The sequence below is a fragment of the Phycodurus eques genome, chromosome 13 (genome assembly GCF_024500275.1).
Source record: "Phycodurus eques isolate BA_2022a chromosome 13, UOR_Pequ_1.1, whole genome shotgun sequence".
NCBI lineage: Eukaryota > Metazoa > Chordata > Actinopteri > Syngnathiformes > Syngnathidae > Phycodurus > Phycodurus eques.
The window spans coordinates 14,839,212-14,866,665 of NC_084537.1; the positions used below are offsets into that span (position 1 = coordinate 14,839,212).

Sequence of the window (27,454 nt, forward strand, 5' to 3'; positions counted from 1 at the left end):
ACTTACACGTAAGGTGTTTTTTCGGCTATCAAGAGCTAATAATTAAGGATTTTGTGGCTAGGTCTTGGTCTAAAATAAGAAACACGTAACGTAGTTTTTTTTCTTCACAGTACAAGCACTATAGGGAAACTTTTTTTCATTGTGCCAGGTTATCAAACTGAATATTGTATTGAATTAATATGTTAAATTCCTTTGACGTTTTCACTTTTGTATTTATGTACATTTCAGTATGTACCTTTTACAATTTTACACAAAAGCACACATTTCGACGCTTAAATCAGTAAAAACTGGGGGCGAATGACCGTGTTGTACACTATCCCAACAGTAGGTGGCAGCAGTGTTGAACAGCATAAAATAAATGCACTGTATTAATGAATTTACCGACCGGAAGTGACCTTATCTACATAATCTTTGTTCCCACTAAATGATATAACTCGGCTCTCTTTTATAATAAAAGACGTACCAACAATTTGGTGCACACTCTCGTGAATGACAGCAACTCCGAAATCATAACAAGATGAGCTCACGTGAAGACCCTGCATCATCTCCAACGTACAGGCTAACGCTAGCTAGCCTCTATGATATGACGACAAGGGGAAAGATGCTCGAAGCAGGTGAGAGCTAATACGACACGGTTTGTTTTACTGCGTATGGCTTAGACAGACGGGTTCTGATTTATATTGACCCAAATATATTTTAACCCGAAAATTCCATTATCTTTAACAGTGTTTAAATTATTGTGCAAGGGTCCTCGGTTTACGACGGCATTTCGTTCTTATGGCTTCGACGTAATCAGAATGTGTCCGTAAGTGGGAACGCACCGTAGTCTGTCATTAACCAATGCTAATCTATGAAGTCATAATTACAGTACCAACCCTTTAGCTACCACCTTATTGTGGTGGAGGGGTTTGTGTGCCCTAATGATCCTAGGAGCTAAGTTGCTGGGTGGGCTTCATGTCCCTGGTAGGGTCACCCAGGGGATACAGGTCCTAGGTGAGGAACCAGACAAAGCACAACTCGGACCCTCAATGATGGAAAACATACATGGACACGTTTCCCGACACTGGTCACTGGAGCTGGGCCGGCACCCTTGGAGCCCGAAGGTACACCGTGGGTCTCCCTTCCCCTGGGCTCACACTTTTAGGGTTGGGTGCAGTGTGAGCCCAGCGGCGACCGAAGGTGAGGAGCACCATGGCGGTCCGATTCCTAGCTACAGAAGGCTTCTCTATGGACGTAGAACGGGACTCTCTGGCAGGAAAGGAGCCTGAGCTGGTGTTTGAGGTTGAAAGGCCCTGACTGGATGTAGTTGGGCTCGCCTTGACACACGACTTGGACTCTGGAACCAGTCCTCTTGAGGGGTTAGGATGTGTCCTGAACACCTCCAGGCATGTCCTGCTGGGTGGAGGCCCTGGGGAAGACTCACTCAAGGACCCCCAACAAAACAGGACATCTCAAATGCAGAAGAAAAAACACTATGAATGAATGAAACCTAAAAAAACAACACCAAGGTTCCACCAAAGTAATAATTTTATTTGCCCTGGCTAATAGGAAAGTAGTAATTGGTGTCAAGGAAGTATGTTGAAGTGATATATGTCACTTACCATGCCGTGAATTATTTATTTTTTTGTAATATATGTGCATTGGCTCAATAAAGGTTGGGAAACACTGGTCTAGGGAATATATTTTCATGGTGGGGATTGTAATTAGTTTGTTTATTCTACTCTTGTACAAGTGAAACAGCCATGAAGACTGTGATGGTGTTCATAGCTGGCTAAGAGTACACAGCAACCTGCTGGTTGGAGGTTGCTGTCATGAAGGCAGGCGAAAGGACGGAGTGTGGCAGTGGGGTTCTCTTTGAGGACTGGGACTTCCCCTCGGATGACTCGTCTCTTTTCTGTGACAGTTCCACACCCATCTCCAGGCTACAGGGCCACATCACCTGGCTACGGCCACAGGTCAGACCCAATCCAAGAAGCCTGGGGCAGTTGGCAACACTACTGAGAATTTCCCTCCCTGTCTGTGTTGGTGACATTTTTTTAAATTACTGTGGCATACTTGTTTAACTAATGCTCAAGTTACACAAAACAGAATTAATATTTTGACACATGCTATGTCAATTTAAATTCCAATTCAATCAAACATATCAGGGCCACACTAAAACAAATGTACAAATAATGTAATGTTAAAAGAATAAAAAATATTGTAAAATAACTATGGAATGTTAAGCAAATAAAATCCTTAATCGTGAGGAAAAAGTTAGATTTTTCTTTTTTCTGTTATTATGAGAGAGAAATATCATTTTCATTGCAGTTATTCTCTTTTCTTGTGTCTGTGTGTGTGCAGGAGATCTGCCAGTCACCAGTTGTCTTCCCTGCCACCATCCACCATAGTCATGCCAAACAAGGCTTGCTGGGAGACTGTTGGTTTCTGTGTGCATGCTCCATGTTGCTCAAGAACAAACATCTTCTGGACAAGGTAGGAAACACTCTAAAATTGTGATACCATTAAGTCTTTCTTTGATAGATTACTCTTACTTTCTTACTCTTACCTTTTTGTAGGTCTTTCCACCGCACCAGCCCATGTGGGGTGACAGCAAGTACAAAGGTTCCTTTCACTTTCACTTTTGGGTGAAGGGACACTGGACAGAGGTGACCATTGATGACCGCCTACCTTGTATTGATTCAGTTCTCTGCTTCTCACACTGCCACATCCCCTCTGCCTTCTGGGTGGCTCTGCTGGAGAAGGGATATGCTAAGTAAGTAGAGTGAAGAGTTATTGTATCCAATTCTATTTTGGATGGGAACTTTGGCCATGTGCACACAAATGTGTTTTGGCCTTTCTTCCACATGCAAACTATGTTTTATGATGCAGAAAATGCCAATGACATGATAATATTAATAATGTAACCCTAGTCATTTTCTTTGTAGTTGATCAAGGAAATGTAGTCATATGCTCATCCCTCGTCTGGATATGAAATCAAACTCGTTTGTACCTCCTCTTTACTTTTAAGACTTCACGGTTCATATGAGCAGCTGTGGGCGGGGCAGGTGTCCGAGGCCTTAGTGGACCTGACTGGGGGTCTTGCAGAGTGCTGGAGTTTGTCCCACTTTGGTTCAGAGGAGGAGGAGCAGCACACATCAAAGGAGAACCACAATCAGGCCAGGAGACAAAGGCTGGACCTGGACATCATATATCCACTGAGAGCCACTTGTGCACTCAGTTGCTCTACTCAAAGCATCCCGGGAGGTGTGTTTTGTTTTGTAGACTTTTAACAAATTTTCATGGCATCATCTGATCATCCATTTTTATTTAATGTTAGGAGACAGCGAGCTGGGTCAACACCATGCCATGGCTGTGATGGAATGGCTGGATGTGAAGACAGTAGCAGGAAGCAGGGTGCGACTGTTCAGGATCAGAAACCCCTGGGGGAGGTGCTGCTGGAGTGGAGCCTGGACAGAGGGGTGAGGCGTTCATGATATTTATCACACTGCAATGTTTCAGATCATCAAACCAATTATGATATCTGTAAATGATGATTTTATTTACAAAGTTAAAAAAAATCCAAACCTATGTGGTAAAGTAATTGCACCCTGAATCTAAAAACTGGTTGTGCCACCCTTAGCAGTGATAACTGGTGAAGTGTTTTGCATTGTTGTGGAGGAATTTTGGCCCTCCCCTCTTCACAGAATTGTTTTAACTCAGTTATATTGGAGGGTTTTTGAGCATGAACTGCCCATTAAAGGTCATACCACAGCATCTCAATTGGATTTAGTAAGTCAGGATTTTGACTTGGTCACTCAGGAACCCTTTTTTTCAGGTCGTCGTTCTGCAGTACAGTAACCCAAGAACCTTGAGGACACAAACTGGTGGCCTGTTTGCCTTGTCTAGTAGACAGCAGAATTCATTGTTCCATTAATCACAGCAAGTTGTCCAGGTCCAAATGAGCAAAGCAGCCCCAGACCGTCACAGTGTCACCGCCATGTTTGATTGTACGCATACCTTCCAAAATGTTCAGGTTTTGTCTCATCAATCCACACAATATTTCTCCCAAATTCTTGAGGATCTGCAAGATGTTTTTTGGCAAACGTGAGACGAGCCTATGTGTTCTTTTTTGTCAGCAGTGATTTTCGCTTTGGAACCCTTCCATGGATGAAAGTCATGAAATTTAGAGTTACATGTTTTTAAATAGACAGCAACTCAGCAACAATAGCTGATGTCCTGTTCTTTTTCAGGCCACACAAGTAGTTGAGACTTAATCAGTGAGGCACCGAGTTGTGCACGTTCCAATTTAACCTAATAGTTTCAAGACCATCAATAGAATTCTTAATGGTCAATTAATCAGCCCGTCCCTATCACATGCCCATTGCCCATGAATTTTTTTTGTTAATATCAGCTCTTATATTGACTCTCATTAGATGGTACAGTGAGTACAAGAAAGGTTATGTCAGTTAACGAGAGCCTGGAATGTTTGCGTCTGACAATCTAATTTGCTCAATGGTTTTTATACATGGTCTGCTTTAGGTCACCTAATTTGCTCAGTCTTACTCTCATTGTCCAGTGGGGCAGGATGGCGTTCGCTGGATTCGGTCGATGCTTCGGATATCCAAGCTCGGGCGGCACAGGGTGACTTCTGGTTGGATGAAACCGAATTCCTGTCCCAGTTTGATGATGTCACAGTAGGTTACCCAATCAGTGAGGAGGGACACCTACGAAATATCTACACTGGTAATTCTCGTCTAGTATAATATGTCTCATTTGTACTTACAGTGGTACCTTGAGTTATGAGTGCACAAGTTTTGTTGCGAGACAAAATGTACGGTGGAGCGGAGGACGGGGCCGAACCGCTAATAGCGAAAGCATTCAGATAATTGACGCACATTATAATTGCATTCATTTATTTATTTATTTTTAACCCAAAGCATTCTTGAATAAGTGCGGATAACCCGCTAATAAGTGTTTCAGGATTAAGAATAAAAAATAAACAAAATTGAAAAGAATCTGCGAATAGGTAAATCTGCAGGTGTTTACTGTACAATAATTGTTATTTCTATTCTATTTACTTGTATTTATTCATTTACAAAACACTATGTTGGTATTATTTCCTTGTTAAAAAATATATTTTTTGTTAAAAATTGTGGCGGATTAAGGACATTTCAATGGAGAATATTTACTTAGAAAATTTAATTATATACAAGGAAATTGAGATACGAGCTTGATCACGGAATGAATTAAACTCGTAAATCAAGGTACAACTGTATTTCGCTCTCAAACAGGAAACCCGCTGCCTCACCGGCATCACCTCGCTGGACGCTGGGTAAATGGCCTATCCTCTGGTGGAAGTCGAAACAGCAGCACTTACAGCAGTAACCCAAAGTTTTGGCTCAAGATGTACGAAAAAGGTGAGGTTCTCATATCCCTGCTGCAGCACAGGAAGTGGAGGCAATATGCAGACAGACCCCCAGAGAATGACGTGAGGCGCCAGCACTACCAGGCAATCGCTTTACACATGTGGAAGGTTTGTGAAATTACACGTTTTAAAGTGCTGTGCGTGTAGCTTTGTGCCATCACTTTTTCTCTCTCCAGGTGGAGAAGAAACATTTTCATCTGAGTCGTACTGTGAACAAACCGCCATGTGCTTCTACTCACTGCCACGCCCACCAGAGAGAGGTGGTGCTTCCTGGTCAGCTGGAGCCCGGACACTACCTTGTGATCCCCAGCATCTACCAGCCAGGAGCAGAGGCCCGCTTCCTCATCAGGGTCTTCTCCTCCTCTTCCTCGTCCCTCAGGTATGCTAACGGCTTGGTGCAAATTGGGGTGACCGTCATGGTTATCATATTTGCTTAGGGAGTATTCATATCTCCATCTTCATGTTGTAGTGTAATGCTCAACCCATTAAACAATCCAGAATGAGTTTATAGGAGACCTCATTTTGTTAAAAATGACAGGCTTGTGTGCTAATAATAATTTTTGATGATCCTGTTGATGTGATCTGTCATGAAACATGTCCTCTTAGTGCCCTGTCGAGCCCAGCACCTCTACTGCCGTTAACTTCAGACGGAGAGTGGGAGACCAGTCACTTCCGGGGCTCGTGGGTGGAAGGAAGCTCTGCAGGAGGAAGCAGGAACTTCCCGTTCCACGGGCAGAACCCATGCTTCCCTTTCACGGTTTGTGAAGAGCCAGTTACGGCAGGCCTCAACATCAAGGTTACCCTGCGCCAGAGCCGTGCTGACACTGATCTGCTCCCCATTGGCTTCCATATTTATAAGGTGACTGGTCCACAATCCATTTAATAATCTCAAATCATGTTTTAATCGGACTTGGATGACTTTCCAGATACCAGCTGGAGAGCAATTTCATTCCATCCCCAGTGAGGACCCCGTTGCCAGTTGTGTTCCCCACTGCCACACTCCGGATGTTAGCTTGTCCTGCTCTCTTCCATGTGGAGCTTACCTCGTCGTACCATCCACATACCAGCCTGACTGCGTAGGAGAATTCACCATCAGCCTTGCTCGGAGAATAAACAGGTTAGCTTTGATACCTAGCTTTTCAATGTGTTTGGATTTTGTTATCACACAGGTGCAGTTGTACCGCAATTTACAAGTGACCCAACTTACGAGTTTTTTGAGATATAAGCCATTACTTAGCTGTTTTTTTTTTTTTTTTTTTTTGGGTCTTGAGTTACAAGCGCTAGTTTGGGTGGCAGTGAACTTTGCAACACAAGAGGCCAAGTGCTTGGTTCAAGCTGTTTTTATTGCCACTTCCATTTGAAGTTTACTTTGAAACTAAACATAAAACAAAAAAGTACAAAACAACCCACACAACTATGCCAAAAGTCCGCTAGCTTAATGCTAACACGTAACGGGAAACACCATAAATAGGCTAACGAAACTAGCATTGATATTCCTCTAGTTACAAACCTTTAAACAATTAATATTTGAACCCACCGGTAAAAGCACATGCAGACAGAGCATACAATAATACTCACAGGCATATATTCGTTATCCTCTGTGAAAAACAATATTACCCTAGCTTAGTTGCGATAGACTTCTTGTCTTTCATCATCAAATCTTTGTGTTGTATTATGGGTGTAACGATTTGTTTTAGCAACAATTCGATTCATATAACGATTTGTGATTGTGGATTCGATTAAAGGTCGATATTGGTTCATTTAGAACAATACAATCTGAAAAGATTCAGTGGTTGGAAATCGATTGAGTAACTTTTTATCCAAAAATTCATCCAGTGTGACAGTGGAATAAATACCTATAAACTGTTTCAGTGCAGCTGTAATTTCTTAGATTCTGGTTTCTTGTAAGGGACTTGTATAGAAACTAATTATGGGCATTAAATATAAAGATTTTACTGATGTGTTTTTCTTTTATGTGTCTTATGTACTGTACTGTATGGGTTTTCTCAGGGAATATGAGTCTGCTTAATAAAAGTTGATTGATTGTATTGTTTTGCAACAAAACAAAGAGGAAAACAGCAACTTATTGTTATTTATATTATTTCAGTTATGATTGTATTTTTAGGCCTTTTTTTCTCTAGAAAACAGATGTTTAATTGGTGTTAGAATTAAGAGGGAGTGCTTGGGGGGGGGGGGAAATGTTTTTTTCAGGAATAGGGTTAATAATACATGGAGAGGTAAATAAATGAACAAACCTGCTCTTTGGAGCACAAATGTGAGCTTGAAATAGCATCCAGTAGTTGACATTGTCGCTGGTTCTCCTCTGGTTCTTGTGCGCCCGAGTTTCCCCTCGAGGGTACTCTGCTGTCGTTGTTAGCGGCTAGCAAGCTAAGATAAGCAGCTTGAATGGCTTCAAAGTGCACAGCAATTTGCACACACATGCATCCTTAATGATAATTTCTCGCTAGTCACCTTCTCATCTGCCATCCACCAGACAGATGGATGTCTTAAACTTAAACAGCACACACATATACTGTGATGTCTTGTATAACCACTACGGGCACTACGGAAAGGAGTGACTAGATGTGGGGCGTAGAAAAGGAAATGAAGAAGAGACGAATAAGAAGCCTTGAGTGCAAAGCAGCAGTGCATAGTGCTGTGTGGTAACTGAAAAATCAAGCAAAGTAAAAGGAATTGCAGACGTTATTCTTGGAAATACAACACCTCCGCATAAAGCCTGGCATGCTTAAATACAGAGTGTTATTTCCTAGTATCGATACAATCAATTGATTACCTTTTAAAACTATTTAAATCGATATATCTACCTTCAGAAGGCTGATTTGCTGAGCACAGCTCGATCCAGTTGGATCATTGGATTTTAAATCGATACATATATTGAAAACTTTTGTTTGTGTTTTTTTCGGAAGCTGAAACGGATTAATGGCGTTTACCTTTATTTCAATGGGGAAATATTATTTGAGGTACAAGTGTTTTGTGTGTGGTCACAGAATGAAATAAACTCGTAAATCAAGGGACAACTGTATTTGTGAGAGTGGATCTGTATTTGTCTCCTTCAGGAGAGTTGTGAAAAGCCAAGAAAAGCTGGGAAAAGCCATTCAGGAGGTAAGTAAATTACATAATTGAATAGTAAAGTGGGGCACACACCGATTTTTGACATCTTATCCAATTTTTTTTTTAAATGTTAGAGACCCTACACGTGATGAGAAAAAATCTCCATGTGTTTGCTTATTGTTCTATAGTGTGTTTTATACTGACTAACACGGCGCACTACACACATATCTTCACTGACAATCACGAACCCAGCGCCACCCTTTATGCCACATGTATTTTTGTGCCCCCCCTTTTTTTTGTTTTTTTGTTTTTATTCCAAAGAATTTTGCTATATTTCTTGGTGAATGTGAGGCTAATTAGAAAATAGGTTCCACTGGGGAAAAAAACAATAGCAAAGTTTGTGAATAGCAAACTGTGTCGAGGTGGGGGTTAAATTATTTATTTATTTATTTATTTTTGTATAGTTTCAGTGTTTTCCATGGTCAGAAGATGGCAGCAGTGAATAATGCTTGTGTCTTTGTTGTGTGTGTCTGGGCGGCAGGTGTCTCACATCTCTATGATGCGAAGCTAGCCCTCTTTGCCGCTTCAATGATGTCGGTGCCGCATGATGAAAGGACTCCCCCTCCTCCCCACCGAGACGTGTGTGTGTGTGCACATGTACGGCTATGCATGTGCACCGTGACTTAGTGGAAATTTGTGCCTCGGGGGGCTTCTCTTCATCCCGAAATTCTGAGGCTGAGGGCCGATGAACAGCAAGGCACTCATTGGCCATTAGGACATCAGAGGTTGTCGGTGGGCTGGGCTGCTAATGAACTATGACGGGACTGGCTGGTGTAAACAAACAGCCGCCATTGAAGAAAGCCGCCACCTCTGTTGCTCATTCAGTCACTGATGCGCCCGTCGGACCGGAACAAAGGCTCCTCTCATGAGGTCCTCACAGAAGCCCTGTGGGCAAGGGGTGAGCGGGGTTGGTCTGCGACCGCTGAGCCAACCAAACCGCAACGCGACACAACCGTGCCACACTGAGCCAAAGTTGTCTACCAATCCCTCAGTCCCCCGCACACTCCTTTCTCAGCGTCCACTGTGTGTGTATGTGTGCGGCTGTTCAGAATCATAGGTTATACCCTATATGTGCCCTCGATGTATCCCACAATGCATCATGAAAAGCAGTGAACAACCAATGGTCACTGGAAAAGCAATATATCCCATGAAGCATTGCACCGATACATAAAAAAAGAAAAAAACATGGAGCGGACATAATTCTTTGTGTTTATGTTATAAAATACACACATCTTAAAACAGTGACCCGACTTAAGACTTTGTCAAGATACGAGTCGTCGATGTGACGATTTTCTTACTTTGACATGCGAGCGCAACCTTTAGATACGAGCGCTGTATGTCGGCAGTTGACTCAACTCTGTTCACTCCAAGCAGCAGTTTGACAGATATCATTAATTAATTATGTTCAAAAAAGACTTTATTGCGGTTTATTGCCACTCAGTGGGTTACCGTCAAATTAAACTTAAAACATAGAGAATTACACATGCATTAAATTAAATTATGTAGCCTCCTCTAGCTTAATGCTAACATCCATCCATCCATTTTCTGAGCTGCTTCTCCTCACTAGGGTTGCGGGCGTGCTGGAGCCTATCCCAGCTGTCATCGGGCAGGAGGCGGGGTTCACCCTGAACTGGTTGCCATACATACTCTTTTTGTTTCATTACTGTATGTGTTTATGAAGTATTATAGAGTTCTCTTTTCTAATTTAAAAAAATCATTCCAAAAATGGGAGGTTGGAACAGATAATGGTATTTCCATTCATTTCAATGGGGAAAGATGAGTTGAGACTTTTGAGTTGCAAGGGTGGTTGTGGAACAAATTAAAGTTGTATATCAAGGGACAACTATACTATCATTTGACTGATGAAGAATGAACTACAGTATATCGTCCACTGTATACAAATCCCTACATAATGATTGGGGAGGAGGGGATAAGCACACGATTCCAAATACAGACTTTGTCATTTCTGGGAGTTCACACCATGAATCTCCCGCACAGCACGCCCTTAAATGATGTCTGTACCGAAGCCATCCGCTGCCTCCCTTTTCCGTCCCCCCTCGGACCACCGCTCTGACCCGAACAGAGCCTCCGAAGTGGCAGTGAAAACAGATGACAAGGAGCAGGATGCAAGGGATGAAACAAGGGACACGGCTCATCAGAGGAGGTCGGCCTGTGTGAAGAGAGCGCCAATTGGTTTTGTGTTGAGGCTGTGTGCGTTTGGCAGCGGATTTGCCTCCTGCTCATCCACCATATCTGTTATTGAAAGGCCTGATGATTGACTCCCTGTGAGACAGTGCTGAGCCAATGAATAAAAGATTTGTTTTGTACTGTAGTTTTTTTTTCTATATATTTGAGGTCCCTATGGAGAATAAAAAGTTCATGAGAAGTTGCATGTGTGTAACTTTGGCTTTGACTGCACAACTAACCCACGAGAAGAGTATTACAGTTACAGAATTTAATGTTGCTTTACTGTAAAGCAAAAAAACAAAAAAGCTGTCTAGTACTTCCTGTGCTTTTCATAGTGATAAAAGAAACCAAACTATAAGCAAAATGCAGCATCTAAAACAGCAAGCCAAGTATGAAAACACTAAATTGTAACAATATTCTACAGTCACAATTGATAATATGTAGAGTGGCTTAAAATGTTAATAGTTCACTGGTTACAGGTTAGAGCAGTGGGTCCCAATTTCACTTAATTGATCTGAATTACTTATGTACAACAAAATAATGTCTTTGTTCATCTCATCTGTTGTTGTACTAGAGCGGCTCCAACTACAGGAGACAAAAATTCCTTGTGTGTGTTTTTGACATACTTGGCAAATAAAGATGATTTTGATTTATGCCAGCGACCTATAGTGACAGTCTGAAAAATTAAATGCTTTTCCACTAAATGGCAGAAGGTTTTAGGTGTCTTATAATGTGAATAAAATGTATATAAACTGAAAGGACTTTAAGCACAAAATAAATATTACAAAGTTTTTAACTACATCTAATACAGTTTCAGTGGTAACTTGACTTACGAGATAAATATATTCCAAGCTCATCACTCAATTTACTTGTATTTCAAAATTTCATGATAGAAATCAATTGAAACGCCATTAATCTGTTCCAGCCCGTTTTTCAATACAAAAATATCACTGTATTGCGTCAAAACAGTAAAAGACGATGTAAAGAAGTAAACAAGTCATAAAATATCATGTGTGATGGCTGTCTGCCTTTAAGGCGTGTGGCCTAGTCAGTGACACCAGAAGCTGGAGTCTTGAGTCACTCCTTGCGAGTGTTTTCATTTTGTATTTGTGCAACTGAGACTGTGCACGGCTTTCCTTCACCTCGACCTAACGACAGCTCGTAATTTGAAAATTTATAAATTGGGGCGCGTCTTAAATCAGGGTACCACTGGTCCAGAAGGATTCATTTGACAATTTTGTCTTAAGTCCAATGCTGGGTTTACACCTAAGAATGTTCACTGTCACAGACTAAAAACTGAAAAGTAAGAGGAAAATTGTGGGAGTTTTACTAGAGTCACAGCGCACTCCCGTCATCTCGATCATTTAGTATCAGTGACGTCACACAACCAACAACCAATAGATGAGCTCTAATCAAACCGGAAACAGGAAACTTTGCAAGCAAAGGGGCTGGGCTGAAAACTCAAGTCTGAGACTATGTGACGAAAATCTCTACTTTGTGAGCGGGTGAGAGATGATAGTTTTCCAAGAATCTGTCCAAATTTTGACAAAGTCTTCTGATGTAAAGCTAGCACAAGACAAAAACTGAAGGCAACAAAAAAGCTTCAGACGACACTATCTGATGTCACTCACTAGGCCACGCCCCCGAAAGGCACACAGCCAACACATCAATACTATATATAGTACGTACAGTATCATTACCCTTTATGATGATTACAGTTCATTTAAATGTTCTTTTATTATGTTTTATACAATACAGTGCTATTTATTTAAAAAGGGTGAACAAAATATTGTGGCGGATTAATGACTAATAAGTCATCGAACCACTCTAAATCTAATATAGTTTAAACCATTGTCCCGATACAACAAATAACATTTATTTTCCAAGCCAACAGGAATGCCGGCGACCACACGCCGTGCGCGTCCACGTCCACGCACCGTGCGCGCTACCCTTCCTGCGGAATTCACGACAGGAGGCTGAGGTCGCCCCACGAGGAAAATAATGAACAACAAATTTGACGCGTGAGTACATGAACATTTCTTTCTAGCGTCTGCAGCCGTGGAGGTTTTCCACTCGGGGCTTGGAAGTAACTTTGATGAGTGTTGCGTGTAAAACATGCTTTTTTTTTTTTTTTGTATGTATTAAAACGTGCAATGTGAAACAATAAACCCAGACGAGTGTGAGGTATAGTTTTACACTACTATCCGAATGATATGGTGACACCCAATACTACTGTGCGTCATATTATCACGGGGAACTTCCTATGTTGTTAGCTTTAGCTTAGCACAGGAGGAAGGTGTTGGCCGCAAATCCACGGAGCGGTAGTTGTTGAGTGGCCGGGGAAAACGCGTGGAGGCTCGGCGTGAACTAGACGCCCACTGCTGCCTGAAACAGCGAAGAGGTAGCTTGCAAAATGACCAGGGCGAACTCTGGGGATGGTTTAAACAGGTGTGTGCACATACCTTCCATTTATGCACCCATAGTCGTTGGCATTTAATTCTTAAAACTACTGTTTATATCTTCTTTCAAGTACTACGTCGTCATTTTTATCTTTCCAGTTACCAATGTTGTGCACTGATCCAATCAAACTCGGTGTCTTGTGATATGTGAAAGAATCACTGCCTAAGTTCATTCAGTTGTATTTAACTATTAAGTGTAATACATTTGCATTTAATCTTTGGCAAGTCTTTTTCTTTAAACATTTATGAAGGTGCAATTTTTATTTAGCAGTGCAAAACTGCATTATGTCACAGTGGCTTCAAATAATATTAAAGTACTTTTTAGGAATACACACGTTAGGTTCTCAGTGTAAAAAGGATTTGTAACCACTGAATTGTGCAATATTGCAGGCAGCTGGCTCATGTTTAATAAAAAAAAAAAAGGAAAACTGCATATTAGTCATTTCAACACACCACGAATGAGGTTATGCAGACTTGTGCCTGCAAAACCACTGGGAAGACTTTAGAATCTTTAGCCATAACGCTGTGTAGTTGGGGACAAATTTGTGAGTGTGCGTAATGTGAGCGCCGTTCGATTGCCACCTACGTGCCTTAAGTTAGGCTTCACCGTGTCAGGTTCTGTCGATAGACCCTGAAGCTGCGACGCAAGATAAAATGACATTACCCCCCGGAGCTTTCAAATAAACGCGGAATGCGAAACAAGTGACGTTTGTTTCCATCAACTCCAGTCTGAAAGATGACGACAGCGGTGACCACGACCAGGAACAAGGCTCACCGAAAGATGGCGAGAAGGAAAAAATTGAAGACAATGACAAGGAGCAGCTCTCCACAAGGAAAAAAGTAAGTTTTGATTTGTTAAACAGTTGCTGCACAGAGAGCCACCAAGATTTGCACATCTGAATGACAACGGATGATTTATGAGCTCTGAAACAGAACCCAGCTCAGGCCAGATATTGTGGCTACATTGTGCGCATTCACACAGAGACACAGCATCCCTCAATCAGAAAAAAATTAGATGTGTAATGGCATCAGTGCCAGCCTCTTGTGTAATGTATAAAATACGTTCAACACAACCGGGCACAGGAAGTGATCGTGTGTCAAACCTGTCACAGCACTGCGGATTTCCCCGTTGGAGCGTAAATTGGTCCTCAAGTAACATAAAATGACTTAATTGATAAATTAAGAGCAGAATGCCAGCACTCTACTTTTGATGTAATAAAAAAAAAGTATAACTTTCAATAAAGTGATTTAAACTTAACAATATGCCAGTTCAAATCTAGTTTGGAGCACCACCAATTCTGGTAAAACTGTGAAAATCAGTGCAGTCTCATTTCATGGCAGCTACATTTAGTGAGAGAAGTAATTTACTGATAACAAAGAATAAAAGAGGGATGATGGATTATGGAGGGGTTATAATAAATGAAAACAGTGCATTAAGGAAGCAAAACTGAGGGACTGTTATGTAAAGCTGGATTCTATGCATAAAGCTGGTATTTTAGTGGGACTGTTTTATGCTAAATTTACACCCAAGGATAGCTAAATGCAACAACTGTTTTTTTCTGATAAAGGAAGTTGGATTTACTCGCTGACGAGGAGGAGATTTTCATCGGGAAGGATGTACATTAGATACAAATACAGGAACCTATAGTTTGTGGATGGCTGTCTTACAAGAGCAGCAGCAAGTGCGACAATGCATCTGGCATATATTGCAAAGAATGCCTTCCTTAGTATGTCTGAGCCACGTGTATTTGTTGATGCGGCTCTGTATTTTGGGGAAACTCTGTAAAGATTGGGAAAAGATGTTCAAATCAGTGACAAATGATGGCGTCTCGGTAGTTTAAACTTTTTAACTGCTTGTTATCTGCGCTGTTTCACCTGCATCTACGAGAAATCTCTAAAAAGCTCTAATCAGATGGTGTGACGCTCGTGTAATACACCTTTTCCAGAGAAATTGGGCATGCTTAGTGAAGAAACAAAACAGTATTTACCTGTGTGAAAAGCCACAAAATCAGCAGACACATTTGCAGTAGGAAAGACAATCTGTCATTTGCGGTTCTTCTTCTGAAAATTGTTTTAGGAGCAGTTTTTCCAACTGTTTATGCGTTACAGTGAGGTTATTGTGCAATTGCAGTTCAAAATAACACCAAAGCTGGTAAGATAACCGTTTTTATGATGTTAGAGCTTTTTGAGCCAAGACCAACCTAGCGTTTATACACAACAGTGACATGGTTGAAAATGCCAGCTTGTGCAGCGCTGGTGACACTGTCTTGCGTTTACAACCACTTTATCTTCCTGTTCTTCTTTTGTTCTTCCATAGATGGTGATTCCGGGGGTGGGTGAGCACCCTCTTCAGTACAACTACACATTTTGGTACTCCAGACGGAACCCAGGGAGGCCGGCCAGCACTCAGAGCTACGAGCAGAATATCAAACAGATCGGCAGCTTCGCCTCGGTCGGTCATACCCTCTTCAGCGCATATTCAAAGTTGTTTCCTCCTATAAAATCCTAGCTCAACTTCTGTATCACACTTCCTCAATTAGTTTCCTCCACTGACTCTAATATTGACGCTGTCACGTCTAGTTGGGGAGATGCATTTTCCCAATTAGATACCGTCTTTTTCCCCTAAGGAAAATGACTCCTGTAATTATCTCAGTTCATAAATGCCGTTGTTCACACGGAAAAATTAAAAGTGGTAAAAGAGCAGCACCTATAGAAGCATGTAAACCGTCTGTTAGTGTGTTTTCTGGGGAGTTAGACACCTTTAAAGTTCAGTCCCAGCCTGATTAGGTTATTTGTTCCTATTTTCCAATGATGATCCTTCCATATTGTATTTTGTTGTAAACTACATTTTCACTTGGGCTACATTGTAATAGATATTTGAATTAAGAATTATTTATTGTTGGTAAACAATGGTGGTGGTAAATAATGAAACAGACAGCCACATTCACAGTTAAAGGAGGGTGTGCACACTTGTGCAGGGAGATTATCTGTTTATTTTTACTTTCCCATGATTTTTATTTATTTATTTTGTATTTGAGTTGTGCATGTTCTAGACACATTAATGGTGGAAAATGTTTATAAATGATTTATCTTGGTCATGCTTTTTTATATCACAAAAACATGGCATTTGAACAGGGTTGTGTAGACTTTTTATATCCAGTTTATTAAAAAAAAAAAAAAAAAAAACAAATGGATGATTTTGGGGTGCATAATGTATATTTTCGTTAAATGGCTTAAACTTTTCCGGGCAGTATCAACTTTTTTACATGTTCTGTCTGACCTCTGTCCATGTTGATGAAGGTAATCCGCCTTCCTGATGATGTCATACATTTCTCCCCAAGGTGGAGCAGTTCTGGCGTTTCTACAGTCACATGATCCGACCCGGCGACGTAACGGGCCACAGTGACTTCCATCTCTTCAAAGAAGGCATCAAACCCATGTGGGAGGTGAGAGTGTCTTGTTTTTTAGATTGTGGTAGGATTCAATACTATTCTAATCTGACTGTTTGTGTGTAAAGGATGACGCCAACAAGATGGGCGGCAAGTGGATCATCCGTTTGAGGAAAGGTCTGGCGTCCCGCTGCTGGGAGAACCTGATCTTGGCCATGCTGGGAGAGCAGTTCATGGTTGGCGAGGAGATTTGTGGTGCTGTCGTGTCAGTCCGCTTCCAGGTAGTCACACAAACACACATATAGGAAGAGTGCAACACTCTATTTTTACATGTACCATTCTACCCAGAGTAACGATTTATGTAGTTTCACCATTATAACTACAATGCGTTCCGCGATTAAACAACTTTTTCACACCTATGCGCTCAACCGACACCTTGTTTGGTCTTTGCTGCATGCAGGAGGACATCATCTCCATTTGGAACAAAACAGCCAGCGACCAGGCCACCACGGCCCGCATCAGAGACACACTGCGACGAGTCCTCAACCTGCCCCCCAACACCATCATGGAGTACAAGACGCACACAGACAGCATTAAGTATGTATGTCTCCCACCTCTTTTTATTACCTCTATCACGCACCACACATGCATGCACATACTTTATACATTTTTACTCTTATAATTGGTGCAGTGGAAACACAAAGCTAAGTTACTGATTCATCACTCAAGTCATTTCTCAAACAGCCTTCCAATATTGTCAAGGAAATAAAAGTTTTTTTCTTACAGTGGATAACGTACTGTTACACTTGTATGTTCAAATGAAACTTGGAGACATTGTGAATTTTTTTCACTGTAATTTAACACAGTTCCCGGGTGTTTTAATACCACGTGACATGCTTTTGTCAAACTACCCCAAAGATAAAGAATTACAGCATAATTTAAACTCCTTTTTTAATAGCTTCCCAAAACTTACCCTGTTTTGATACTCTCATCAAAATGGCCCCGCCCATTCTACTGCAACATAAGGCTTTCATTACCATGACAACCGGGGGCAGAGCTAGGGGGTTGTGACTATGAGAGTGGTTTCTATTTGTGGAAGTGTAGCCCCTGAGTATGTGGGGGCAAAAAAAGCAAAAGATAAAATAATTTTAACTGCTTGTTATCCAATAAATAAAAATCCAATAAAATCATTTTTACTGATGGAGGCAGCACTTCCTTGTCAATTAGTATTTGGATCCATGCATGCAGTGCACACATCGCCAAATACAAATACCCCTTACCCCACATGTCAACAACTTGGCCGAACATTCGAGTTTGTGCCAGTTAGTAGAAGCCAATGCTGATAATGCTGTTAGCTCATGCTAATTTGTGCTAACACTGCAGCGTTGCTTACTTTCTTCGCTTCTATTCAGTCCAACGGCCAAATGAGGGCTGTATCTTGGAAATAGCCGATTTTTGCCCAGCCTAGCTGTCAAGTCACGGGGGCCGAAATTTGACATGGGGCAGGCGGTATTATGTAAATTGGTAAATCACAATCTGGCAAAATTCACGACGCTTGGCTCGCAGGCCCATTTTTAGAAATAGGCCGATAACAAAAGATTTACTGCCTTGTTTAATTTCAAACCTGATGGGTAAGCAGGCATTCCAGAGACACAACTATTGTATCCAAACAATTACAATTAGAAGTCACATTTTCATAGTATGTCCCCTTTAATATTTAAATAATGTCATATCTGCAACAACATGTTAAAGGCGGGAAACACACTGACCTCTAAATGTGAAAAATTGGCATTATTAAAACAAATATATATTTGGTGATGATTAAAAATGTTGCCCCTTAATTTTTATTGAACAATTATTAGACCTTCCACCGTCTAAAAATTACAATAATATACAAATTACAAATAAACCTTGATTAATAGTGTTTGAGAAAAGAATTAAGGACATCTCTAATTTCCACCCCTACTACAAAAATTCTCCTCACTTCTACAGGCAACTCCCACATTGAATTATTAGTAAATCATCCCCAAATGCATCTCTTTTTTGTCTTATTATTGTATATGTTTTCACAATTATGTTTTGTAGCATGTTGATATTTGTTTGTGTTGCATATACAGTACTGTTTCTCCCAACCTTTTTTGAGGAATAGCACTTATTTTACATGAGAAATCCCACGGCACACCACCAAACAAAAATGTCAAAAGGTACATCTAGTGGTACCTCTACTCACGAGAGCCTCAATGAGTTTTTCAAGCTGTCACAAGCCAAATTTTCTTGTTACGAGCGAACTTCAGCTACAGCCACCACAAGAGTGAAGTGTAAACAAAAGGTGCAATTAAGTTACTGTCATGCTTTCACGTGGACAAGGAGAGTCACAGTCGCCAATGCTCTTTCAGGCGTTTATTGAATGGGACAACAGTCAAACACCCAAAATAGAAAATGAGAACATTTGCAAGAAGCTGTTGTAGACCACAACTCACACACAGACTAATTAGCCAACTCTACTCAACCTTCTGATGTCACTTATTAGACCACGCTCTTTAAAGACACATACCCAGCACTCAAATGCTACAGTGCGTACACTTAATAAAACCAGTCTATTTCTATACAGTGCTGTTTGGCTTTATTGACATGGGTAACAAAAATATTGGGGTGTTTTTTTGGGCAGGCTAGAACAGAGTAAAGGCATTTCAGTTAATTTAAACATTGAAAATGATTTGATATACAAGTAAATGAGTTACAAGCTTGGTCATGGAACAAATTAAACTAAGTAAACTATAGTCTGTCATCTAGGGCTGAAACGTTTAATCAAATAATTTGATTTCAAAAAAGTCTGAAGCCAAATGTCGGCCTCTAAGCTTTGCAGTGATAATTTTCCCAAACATACTGATGTTACTGCAGACTCACGCAACATTCCTTGTAGAAATACGTGTCACGATTGTGTTGAGCCAGGAGCAAAGAGTGTGTAAAAGACTGACAAAGTTCAGATTGGGATCATTTCACACTTATAAAGAAGATCACAAATTGCAATGTGTCACTGCGAAGCAGAATTAACTAACGTACCACAAGAGTACGCCGATGATCGCCAACACACGGTATCGATGTTAGCTAATTTAATATAGCCTACCACTGCAAATTAACAAAATAAAGACATAATAAGCACATGCATAATAAACATACATAAACGAGCTGACACAACCATTGTTGGGAAAGTTACTGTACTTTGGAATTGTAGTTGGTTACAATTACAAATTACCCTGTTGAAAATAAAATAGTAGTATAACCATTTCAATTACTTTGTCAATGTTATATAACTAATTGCATTTGATTATATTTTGATGACTTAATTTTGAATGAAAAATACAAATTAAAAAATTATAATTATAAAGATGAAACTGTTCAAAAGTTAATGTTCTTTTATGTGTTAAAAGTTGTGACTATGAGTCTAAGCCTTTCTAAATCAGACAAATAGATAGCACCACACGGTGATGCTTCAAGGTCATATTTGGAAAAATCCAGTGCCATGAAAAGGTATTAGCCCCCTTCTCAAATTCTTATTTTTGCATAGTTTCCCCCTTTAAGATCATCAAACAAATGTAAATCTATCCATCCATCCATTTTCAGAGCCGCTTATCCTCACAAGGGTCACAGGAGTGCTGGAGCCTATCCCAGCTAACATCGGGCAGGAGGTGGGGTACACCCTGAACTGGTTGCCAGCCAATCGCAGGGCACATATAAACGAACAACCATTCGCACTCACATTCACACCTACGTGGAATTTAGAGTCTTCAATTAACCTACCACGCATGTTTTTTGGATGTGGGAGGAAACCGGAGTGCCCGGAGAAAACCCACGCAGGCACAGGGAGAACATGCAAACTCCACACAGGCGGGACTAGGGATTGAATCCCGGTCCTCAGAACTGTGAGGCAGACGCTCTAACCAGTCGCCCACCGTGCCGCCACACAAATGTAAATAGGAGGGGAAAAAAAGTTATCTGCTGCTGTGTAGAAAAAGTAATGGTCCCCTAAACCTAATAAGTGGTTGGGCCATCCTCAGTGGCAACAAGTGAAATCAAGCGTTTTCTCTAACTTGCAATGAGTCTTTCACATCTCTGTAGAGATATTTTGGCCCACTCTTCCTTGCAGAATTGTTTGAATTAAGCAAGAATTTAGGGTTTTCAAGCATGAATGGCCTTTTTAAGATCATGCCACTGCATTTCAACCAGATTCAAGTCTGGATTTAGACTAGGCTACGCCAAAACCTTAATTTTGTTTTTCAAGCCAATCAGAGGTTGACGTGCTGGTGTCTTGGATTGTTATCCTGATGCAGAACCCAAGTGCACTTCAGCTTGCAGTCACAAATTGATGGCTGAACATTCTCCTTTGGGATTTTCTGTTAAAGACTGGAATTCATGGTTCCATCAATCACAGCAAGTTGTCCAGGTCCTGATGGAGAAAAGCAGCCCAAGACCATCACACTACCACCATCATGTTTGACTGTTGGTATGATGTTGTTTTTCCGAAATGCTGTGCTACATTTATGCCAGATGTAATGAGACACACACCTTCCAAAAAGCAAATTTTTCCTATCTTCAGTGCATAGAATATTCCCCCAAAAGTCTTGGGAATCCTTCAGAAGTCTTTTCCCGCAAAATTAAGACGAACCTTTGTTCTTTTTGCTCAGCACTGTTTTTTTCCTTGGAACTCTGCCATGGATGTCATTTTTGCCCAGTCTCTTCCTTATTGTTGGTATTGTTGTTGTTATTGCCTCTTAACTGAGGCAAAGGAGGCATGCAGTTCTTTAGAAGTAGTACTGAGTTCCTTTGTGGCCTCCTGGCCTCATTGCTGTTCTCTTGGGGTAATCTTGGTAGGCCGGCCACTCCTGAGAAGGTTCACCACTGTTCCATGTTTTCTCCATTTGAGGTTAATGGCTCTCCCTATGCCGCGGTGGGCGACTAGTTGGCACATCTGCCTACAGTTCTGAAGACTGGGGTTCAAATCCCGGCCCTGCCTGTGTGGCGTTAGCATGTTCTCCCCGTGCCTGTGTGGGTTTTGTCTGGGTACTCCTGTTTCCTCCCACATCCCAAAAACATGCATGGTAGGTTAATAGATGACTCTAAATTGCCCTTAGGTGTGAATGTGAGTGCGGATGGTTGTTTGCCCTGCGATTGTCTGGCAACCAGTTCAGGGTGTACCTCAACTTTCTTCCGAAGATAGCTGGGATAGCTGGCTCCAGCACGCCCACGACCCTAGTGAGGATAAGTGGTACAGAAAATGGGTGGATGGGTCTCCCTACGATCCGCTGGAATCCTAAAGCTTTAGAAAAGGCTTTGTCACCCTTTCTAGACTGATGTCAATTATTTGATTTCTCGACTGTTCTTGAATTTGTTTGGATCGTGGCATTTTGTTGAAGCTTTTTTAGATCTTTTGTCCAACTTGATTTTGTCAGACAGGTTCTGTTTAAGTGATTTCTTGAATAAACAGGTCAGGTAATTAGGCTTGTGTGATCAGTGAAAATTCACCAGAAGTTGTGATTAGTCACAATTAATTCATGATTTAACAAAGCGGGTAATTACGTTTTCACACAGGGCCAGGTAGCTTTGAATAGTTTTTCCCTTAATTGAAATTATTTAAAAACAGCATTTTAAGTTCACTTGGTTATATTTGTCAGAGATTTACATTTGTGTGATGATCTTAAACATAAAAGTGGGGAAACTATGCAAAAATAATAAGAATTTGAGAAGGGTGCCAATACTTTTTCATGGCACTGTATGCCATGTTTGAGACTACACAGAACGGCACATGACCAGAGAGAGCCAATCACAAGTGTGTGCTTTAGAATGAGGAAGAGATTTTGCAGTTATTTTTCAAATGTAACTAAAATTGTAATCATGGAAGTTTCCAAAAGTAACTAATTTAATTACACATTTTCTCCCGGTAGTGTAATGGAATTACAATTACATACATTTTGTAATTAAATTACATAATGTTGTTACATGTAATTAGTTACTACCCAACACTGGCCACAACGGACGCCCAGGAATTAAACACAAATACTGGCTAATGGTTGGCCAGTTAACCTGAGCTCGCAGCAACCAACTCTAAACTCTCATTCGCTGACTCCCACATCATTCACCAGGTCAGGCCCCACACTGTCAAAGTTACAGATATTATAGTATGGACCATCAGGATGGCAACCCCATGTGGACAACAACAATACCTGCACCTCACGTACACATTTTTGTTTTGTTTCATAATGCAAAATATTTTTTTTTTATCCAATTAATCGGTAGAATAATTGATTTTAAAAAAAATTCAATAGCTGCAGCCCTGGTCAAGTCAATGTACCACAGTATTTCCATTTCTAGTTTTAAAGAGTTGATGAAACTAATTTCCTAATTTACACACTAGGTAGCAAAACTACACGATGCGTAGTAGTCTGTGGCTGTTTATGTTGAAGTAAACTCGTGGGAATCTGGAATGATCTGTTGCTCGTTTGCAGAGCCTGGGAAGACTTCCATGGTCTGGTGAATGCTAGCGGTGGACGTTAGCCCTACTGCCGCCACAGACCTCTGCAAGGTTGTCAACCGCTTCTTTCATTTGCTCCCACCCATTCATCCAATTTTGTAACGCAGCACTATAAAGCGCGCTTGTCGCATCTTTGCTTACAGGTGTGTTATGTAATGTTGCTGTGGTGGATGGCGAGGGCATATAACGTGTCCGGGTGGGGTGGAGGATACCCTCTGCGTGGATTAACCGAGCGAAGGCCGGGAACAAGAGACGGGAAGAGCATTCCTCCTTTTTCTCAGCTCGGGAGCGGCCAGAAAGCCCTTTGAGCAGAAGAGAGAAACTTGCATTATTTTTTTAGCTAACCAGAGGACCTATATATATATATATATATATATATATATATATATATATATATGTATATGTATATGTATATGTGTGTGTATATATATATATATATATATATATATATATATATATATATATATATATATATATATATATATATGTATATATATATGTGTGTATGTATATATATGTATATATACGTGTGTATGTAGATATGTAGATATAGATACACACACACTTTTATAGCAAGTTGTAAGCGTGGACTGGTGGTGTTCAGCTATTTGTTCAAAAGCTGTTGACAAAAATATTCTTGGCTAAATACATCAACCCTTTTTCGACTTTCATTGTGTGTTCACATCAGATGACTTGTTCTACTGCTTTCGGGACTCAAACAGGGTTTGTGGTAGATGTTATTTTAATGCTGTACTGTATTTTAACGACAATTCCTCTGTTCATTTCCAAATTTCTGCTGTTAGTGTATACTGTATATCTATAAAGATAGGTCATTAAAAATTCTTCTTCTCCTTCTCTGGCTTGGAAGTGGAATTCTAAAGGAGGAGGAGGGGGAAGATATATATATATATACGTATACACTGGGCATCTTATGAACCGACTGCCACGCTGTTCTTAACTAGTCCAAGGAATGGACTATGCTTTAATGTCGTGGACGAGCTAAAAAACAGACGCTCTCTGCTTTTACTATTTTGTAGTCCATGAAATGAAGCTGGGTATGGAATTCCACAAAAGTTAAGATTTTTTTTTTTTAAATTATTATTATTTTTTTCTCCATCTATTGGATACTGAACATAGCAAAACTGTAAGACCACCAGTGTTCGGTGGTGTGGTGACGGGTGCTGTTGTGTAAAAGGAGAGAGAGGTGCGATCGAGATGTACGCTTGATGGATAAAAGCAATAAATTGGAAAATATGCAGCTGCTGGTAACACGTGTCTGTGTCTTTAATACTTAAATGTTTGAGCTCTGTGGACTTTTATAGTCCCTGTAAAGTTAAAATGTAAATTTGACTGTTATCACTGACAAATTCGAATGATTACAAAAATTGTATATAAAAAAAAAACTCAAGCTGTTTTCATATACTACGGGGAGTCCACTGAATGTGCTGAAACCATGTCCTGCTCAGCATTCAATCAAATACCACTTCTTCCACCTGGAAAAATTTATATTTGGTCTTTTAGTGTCTTTTTTTTTTTTTTTTTTTTTTTTAATGCCTTCACATCAATACAAATCTGACAGGTGAGCCACTCGCTTAACAAGCAGCAGTTTCGCTAATATAATTGGCAAATATTCTTCCTAAAAGAGGCTTCAAGATGTTGATTGCCACTACCAGTTGGAGTTTACTGTCAAACCAACCACAAATCTAAGAGACTTAAACATTGTGTATTTGAACCAACCATAGCCTCCACAGAGGTGGGTAGTAACGTGCTACATCTATCCAACATCATGGATATATTGGACGTGTCAGAGTAGTGTAAATACATGCGTTTTACTTTTACTTGAGTATTTATGTGAAGAAGAATCTATAGTTTTACTCCGTTACAATGATGCACATCCCGCTCGCTCCTTTTATTTAACCATTATTGGGTGCACGATCTATTTTTTGACTCCATCTCCGACCTCCGTATAAGGACACCGTTGCGCCAATCAAAGTGTCATTTGACTTGGTGAATTCACCAATCAGACGGTGAATTCACCAATCAGCCAGTCACATGACCGCCCACAACCCCTTTGTAGGCCAATCAAAGTGACTCATTTTGGGGGGGGGTTAACACACCTGCGAGTGTTTAAAGACTGAAAAAGTAACAACTTTGTCATGAAGCTCTTAAATTGTGACTGCCCAAACTTGGATATTTCAGCCCACTTCTAACTTCAGAAAACACACCTTGCGGTAAGTTGCAGATGTTTCTATTGTTGTTTTGGCGGTGTATCTGGCAACATTAGCGTCTTCATTCGGTCGTTTTAGTGAATAAAGCAAATAATGTTTCTGCCGGGCCCAATGCACGAGTTGTTGGTTTTTGGGCAGGCAAATTTAAATGGCGGCAGGTGTGTGTGGACTCCCATATATTATTATTTTTTATTTTACTTCCTCGTCGTGCTCTGATTTAAAAAATAATAATAATAATCAGAAGTTACTCTTTACTTGAGCATTTGTTTTTCCACATATTTAGAGGAATACCTTTTACTTTTACATGAGTCATATTAGTCTAAAGTAACAGTACTCTTATTTGAGTACAATATTTGGATACTCTACCCACCTCTGAGCCTCCAGCAAGCATATAATGAAAAACACTCCATCCAGCTACACAGATAACCAAAAATTCCAAAGTGAATCTGAACATCTGAAAGTATGTTTGATAATAGTTTATTTTGGATATACGTAAGTGGTTGAAAACTCAAGCACCTCCTAGTTGTGGCTATTAGCTGAGACCGATGTGGTTGAATTGGAGTATGCTCGTCGTTTGTTCCTGGTCCCCTGCCCCCCGAAGATGGAAAATGGACAATAGCTAACATACTTATTAGCGCATTAAAATTTGTGTTGTCACAGCCCGCAACCTTGCACCAACTTTAAGAGCTTCCACAGTAATGCATGAAAAGTCTTTTTCATCAGCGCAGTGCACTGTGATGCCCAGACCCAAGGCCCATGTGATTCAGTTTGCTTTTGAAAAGGATCTCACTCACAAATTGCAGTCTGAGTGGAAGGATGCAGCGTTGATGAGAAGGTTCAGCGCGGAGAGACTGTGCCTCACGCTATTTTTATGTACAACTCAAAGTAGGTTCCAAGTGTGTGTGTACATGTGTTGGCAATGCATGTGCCTCTGTTGAGCCCCTAAACCGCACCCGTCGTGGTGCGGTTTCAGTTTGAGAGATGCTTCTGGTGCTACATCTCATAAGTTGAACACTCACGTGATTTGTGGATCATTGAAGACTGCCAGACTGGTGTTTGTAACTGATCATACTTGCTGTTGTTGGTTAGGTTTAACATGATGATTATGTGTGTCAGTGCTTTGCAAAGTACGCTATAGAAGTGGTCCCCAACCAACGGTCCGCGGACCGGTACCGGGCCGTGAGGCATTGGTTACTGTGCCGCAGAGAAAGAATGACCAATTTATATAATTTCTGTTGTATTGCAATTCACATGTCAATGTGTTTTATTTTGAAAATTGACTGGATCTTCTCTGCCGCAACAGCTGCGTGTCTCAAATGACACGTCGAGACTGCACAGAACGCTTCCGTTTCCGGTCCCAGCCGGCTGTAACGGTTCTGTTTCCGGTCCGAGCGGGCTGGCTAACGGCGGCAGAGCTCAAAGAACGAAATCATTTCATAAACTAATTCAATTTACTGAAAAGATTAGTTCTTTTGAACGAAACGTTCGCGAACAAAACAACACTATATCAGGAGTCCTACTTAAAATCCGGGTTTATTGCAACAGTTAACTCTCACGCGCCAAGTCCGCTCCGATACAGTTGTAGGTTGCTGCTCGACACAGGCAGAACTACTTTTACGGGGTTAAAAGTCTACTCTCATTGAGGAGCTATGGTACTGCAGTCTGGCCTGGCTGCCTACAACAACTTCGACACTGAGCTATAGGATTATCAAAAATATGAAGGCTACCGTATTATTACCGTAAGGTAATAATAATTGTGCCCCCTACATGAATTTTATGTGCCCCCCTTAGGATGGAGGTCTGGCGCAAATGTTAGTGTTTTTGTACACAATACTGTACTCTTGGGTGCAACCTTTCTAGTTAAAATACATTTAAAACAACATTTTTTGGAACGTAACCGCTAACGAGAAAGACGGGGCCTTCCTGCTGCAAGACAGAAGCTCGTGAAGGTGTAAAGTGAGTGTGGGAGAGAGAGAGAGCACGCATTTAAAGGCACAGCATGTAAATGTACTACTGTGTGTGTGTGTGTGTGTGTGTGTGTGTGTGTGTTAATTGCATTTGGTTGTCCAGTGTTTTGGGATAAGAGCATGGTCACAGAACGAATTAAATTCATATCTGAAGGC

At 40.8% G+C, this 27,454-nt stretch overlaps 2 protein-coding genes across 6 annotated transcripts; both read left to right on the top strand.

The window, feature by feature from the left end:
* Positions 1 to 392: 392 nt before the first annotated feature.
* capn10 (calpain 10) lies at positions 393 to 10,900 on the top strand. Of its 4 annotated transcripts, none has more exons than XM_061694866.1 (14): positions 393 to 614; positions 1,733 to 1,955; positions 2,344 to 2,475; positions 2,559 to 2,755; positions 3,011 to 3,246; positions 3,320 to 3,461; positions 4,559 to 4,725; positions 5,274 to 5,314; positions 5,426 to 5,515; positions 5,584 to 5,786; positions 6,014 to 6,266; positions 6,334 to 6,524; positions 8,485 to 8,530; positions 9,021 to 10,900. In XM_061694866.1, exons 2-14 carry the CDS (start codon positions 1,812 to 1,814, stop codon positions 9,048 to 9,050), a joined length of 1,872 nt encoding a protein of 623 aa, XP_061550850.1. In that variant the 5' UTR covers positions 393 to 614; positions 1,733 to 1,811; the 3' UTR covers positions 9,051 to 10,900. The 4 variants fall into 4 exon arrangements, with proteins under 4 accessions (XP_061550850.1, XP_061550849.1, XP_061550848.1 ...); XM_061694865.1 differs by having other exon boundaries at positions 2,559 to 2,648; positions 2,745 to 2,755; positions 5,274 to 5,515; XM_061694864.1 differs by having other exon boundaries at positions 5,274 to 5,515.
* Positions 10,901 to 12,408: 1,508 nt separating this feature from the next.
* eif4e2 (eukaryotic translation initiation factor 4E family member 2) lies at positions 12,409 to 24,372 on the top strand. 2 transcript variants are annotated; one of them, XM_061694713.1, is made up of 8 exons: positions 12,409 to 12,747; positions 13,914 to 14,025; positions 15,503 to 15,637; positions 16,527 to 16,631; positions 16,703 to 16,855; positions 17,035 to 17,175; positions 23,078 to 23,154; positions 23,247 to 24,372. In XM_061694713.1, the coding sequence occupies exons 1-7, from the start codon at positions 12,728 to 12,730 to the stop codon at positions 23,111 to 23,113; spliced, it is 702 nt and encodes a 233-aa protein (XP_061550697.1). In that variant the 5' UTR covers positions 12,409 to 12,727; the 3' UTR covers positions 23,114 to 23,154; positions 23,247 to 24,372. The 2 variants fall into 2 exon arrangements, with proteins under 2 accessions (XP_061550697.1, XP_061550696.1); XM_061694712.1 differs by having other exon boundaries at positions 17,035 to 17,171.
* Positions 24,373 to 27,454: the final 3,082 nt, after the last annotated feature.

Coding starts and splice junctions, on each gene's coding strand:
- capn10 (XM_061694864.1), top strand. CDS start 1,812: ATGAAGGCAGGCGAAAGGACGGAGTGTGGCAGTGGGGTTCTCTTTGAG. Junction 2,756..3,010: donor CTGGAGAAGGGATATGCTAA/GTAAGTAGAGTG, acceptor TTTACTTTTAAG/ACTTCACGGTTCATATGAGC. Junction 8,531..9,020: donor TGGGAAAAGCCATTCAGGAG/GTAAGTAAATTA, acceptor TCTGGGCGGCAG/GTGTCTCACATCTCTATGAT.
- eif4e2 (XM_061694712.1), top strand. CDS start 12,728: ATGAACAACAAATTTGACGC. Junction 15,638..16,526: donor AGATCGGCAGCTTCGCCTCG/GTCGGTCATACC, acceptor TTTCTCCCCAAG/GTGGAGCAGTTCTGGCGTTT. Junction 16,856..17,034: donor TCGTGTCAGTCCGCTTCCAG/GTAGTCACACAA, acceptor TGCTGCATGCAG/GAGGACATCATCTCCATTTG.